The sequence below is a fragment of the Octopus bimaculoides genome, chromosome 18 (genome assembly GCF_001194135.2).
Source record: "Octopus bimaculoides isolate UCB-OBI-ISO-001 chromosome 18, ASM119413v2, whole genome shotgun sequence".
NCBI classification, from domain to species: Eukaryota; Metazoa; Mollusca; class Cephalopoda; order Octopoda; family Octopodidae; genus Octopus; species Octopus bimaculoides.
This window is the reverse complement of record NC_068998.1, coordinates 37,974,521-37,976,997: the sequence shown is the minus strand read 5'-3', so window position 1 is coordinate 37,976,997 and position 2,477 is coordinate 37,974,521. Positions and strand designations below refer to the sequence as shown.

At 35.1% G+C, this 2,477-nt stretch overlaps 1 protein-coding gene across 1 annotated transcript in view; it reads right to left on the bottom strand.

Annotated features, from left to right (window-relative positions):
• Positions 1 to 13: 13 nt before the first annotated feature.
• Positions 14 to 2,477, bottom strand: part of LOC106876095 (uncharacterized) — a 174,734-nt gene continuing 172,270 nt past the window's right edge. Inside the window, exon 7 of the mRNA XM_014924508.2 lies at positions 14 to 1,421. Within this exon, the coding sequence (XP_014779994.1) occupies positions 1,120 to 1,421 (302 nt within the window). The 3' untranslated portion in view covers positions 14 to 1,119. The remainder of the gene's footprint in view (positions 1,422 to 2,477) is intronic.

Sequence of the window (2,477 nt, the reverse complement as noted above, 5' to 3'; positions counted from 1 at the left end):
TATATATATATACACACACACACACAGACACACACGCACGTACATGATAATGATATATCAAGTATTTAATATTTCAGTCATGCATGCATGATATTGGTTGTTATTTTATAAGAGTTGTGTATATATTTTCAATATTAGATATTTGGAATCTTCGATGTGTAGATATTGATACCTTGTGTGACATAATATAATCTCAAACATAAAATATTTGAATTTGAATTTTGAGATATTTGAATCTCAGATATAGCACATGTGTATGTGTGTGTGTGTGTGTATATATATATGTATATATACATACTTATATTATGTATGTATATGTATGTCTATATATAATGTTTGCTGTTTGGCTCTCAGTCATGATATTTGGATAATATCAAATATCCAAAACTCATGTCTTGATATACATGTCTATATTTCATTTACTTTATTTATTATCAGAGATAAATTTATGAATTTTTAGATATTGTTTCATTACATAGTTACAATGTTTTCAGGTTTTATAATGTTAAGGAAATGAGATTGTCAGGCATTCATACCTTTCTTAAGTGCATTAGTGACATTTTAATAAATAAATAAGTTCCCATCTCCCTTTTTTTTTCAAGATTTCTCATCTACTTCGTTAATGAGGCACCAATCATGAAAAATCCATTTATCTTTGTTGTTGTTGTTGTTGTTGTTGGTGGTGTTTTTGGTGTCACCTGGCAATCATTCCTCTGAATAAGAGAAATATTTTGAGACTATTTTGGAGAAATGTAACAGAATTAACCATTTACCTATCCAAAGCATTGTCATAAGTTTATCCTAAATGTCCATGCTTGTTTCCAGACTTATAGTTAGCCCTTGTATCATGATCTGAGTTATATAAAGCTTTCCTTTCATAAGTCCCAAGGTACTCTTATGGTCAAGAAAAATTGGGAATATTTATCATATGTGATGTATGGACACTGGAGAAATATGTCCAGTGTATCGCATGTGATGCACAAGACAGACAAAGGATTCATAAATGGATCTTTTTTGTTTTTTGTATTTGGCCGATATTTTGCAGATATTTTGTTTCCCTTAATATATATATATATATATATATATATATATATGTATGTGTGTGTGTGTGTGTATATTTCAGAAATAATTTAAACTTCTGTTGCCACTTTCTGTTCTTAGTGTTCCTGACCGGGGACTGTACCCCATAAAGTCTACAAATTCATCGGAAGTTGCTCGCCGTAACGCAGTGGGAGACGAATGTTTTGGTACATGGTTGTTGGGTGTTGCATTTTGGCTATGGGTTGGTTCTGTCAGGTCCAACTTTGCCTGCAATTTTCTCTTATTAACGAAGATCAGCTTCACAACAACGATAAGCAGTATGCATATTGTTCCAAGGGAAATGCCCAAAAGGAAATAAAGTAGAGCCTTCTCTTTGTTTTCTGGTGAAATATGAAAAAAAGAAAGAAAAATACATGTATATTAATATAAATAAATTCAGACATAATATGTTATGGAAATGCTTGCCTGTACATATACATGCATATGTTTGTTTTAAATTTTGGCACAATTCCAACAAGTTCAGGGTGGAGGGTAAGTTGATTACATTGACTACAGGGCTCAACAGGGCTTACTGGAATGTAAATGTTGTATAGTAAACCTGTATACTTCTCCCAGTAAAAAGTAGTAGGAACCAGCCATTATAAATAGACCAGCAGCCAGTCTTCAAGAAAGGGTTGAGAGTCAATAGTTCTAGTCGGTACTATGTGGAGCTATCGGCGATAGTAAGACAGAAGTTAGTGTATTGCTATTCTGGTATGAAGAGATACAATGGTATTCGATGATGAGTAACTATTGTGGCTACTAGCATAAACAGCAACTACAGTACAATGGCAGTCACACATTACACCAGTGGAAGGAACCCACTTTACAACAGTAAAGATGGGTGAAATGCTGCTAAGCATGTAGCTGGTGTGCTAAAAGTTCTGCCTGCTCACCACCTTTATACATACATATATTGCTAAGCATGTATGCATATATATGCCTGCTTACAAGCAAGTCTACATCAGTGACCCCGCTAATAGCTTCTTAACCCTCTACCACTTATATCATTTGTTTCAAAACCTTGTTACTTGTCCCTCTATTTCCAATTCCTTGCATCACAAATCCCTATTCTCTGTCTGTCTCCTGACAATACAACCATCTCTTTCACCCTTGTCTTTATCTCTTATGGCTTCTCCACACCCATACGCTTATTACTCATTTATCAATGACTCCTTCCTCAATCTCATTGTATTGTGTTGTCTGTGTGACTGAGGGAAGCAGTGGATGGATATCCTCTGTCTGTCACACATTGCATTCTTTCATCCATTCTTATGGCTCATCACTCAATGACTCCCACCTCTTCTGGCTTTCCACTGTGCGAAGCTTTCAGTATGACTGAAGATGGCAGTGGACCTCTTTATCATTCCTCCTCCTCCTCCTCCTCCTCCTCCTCC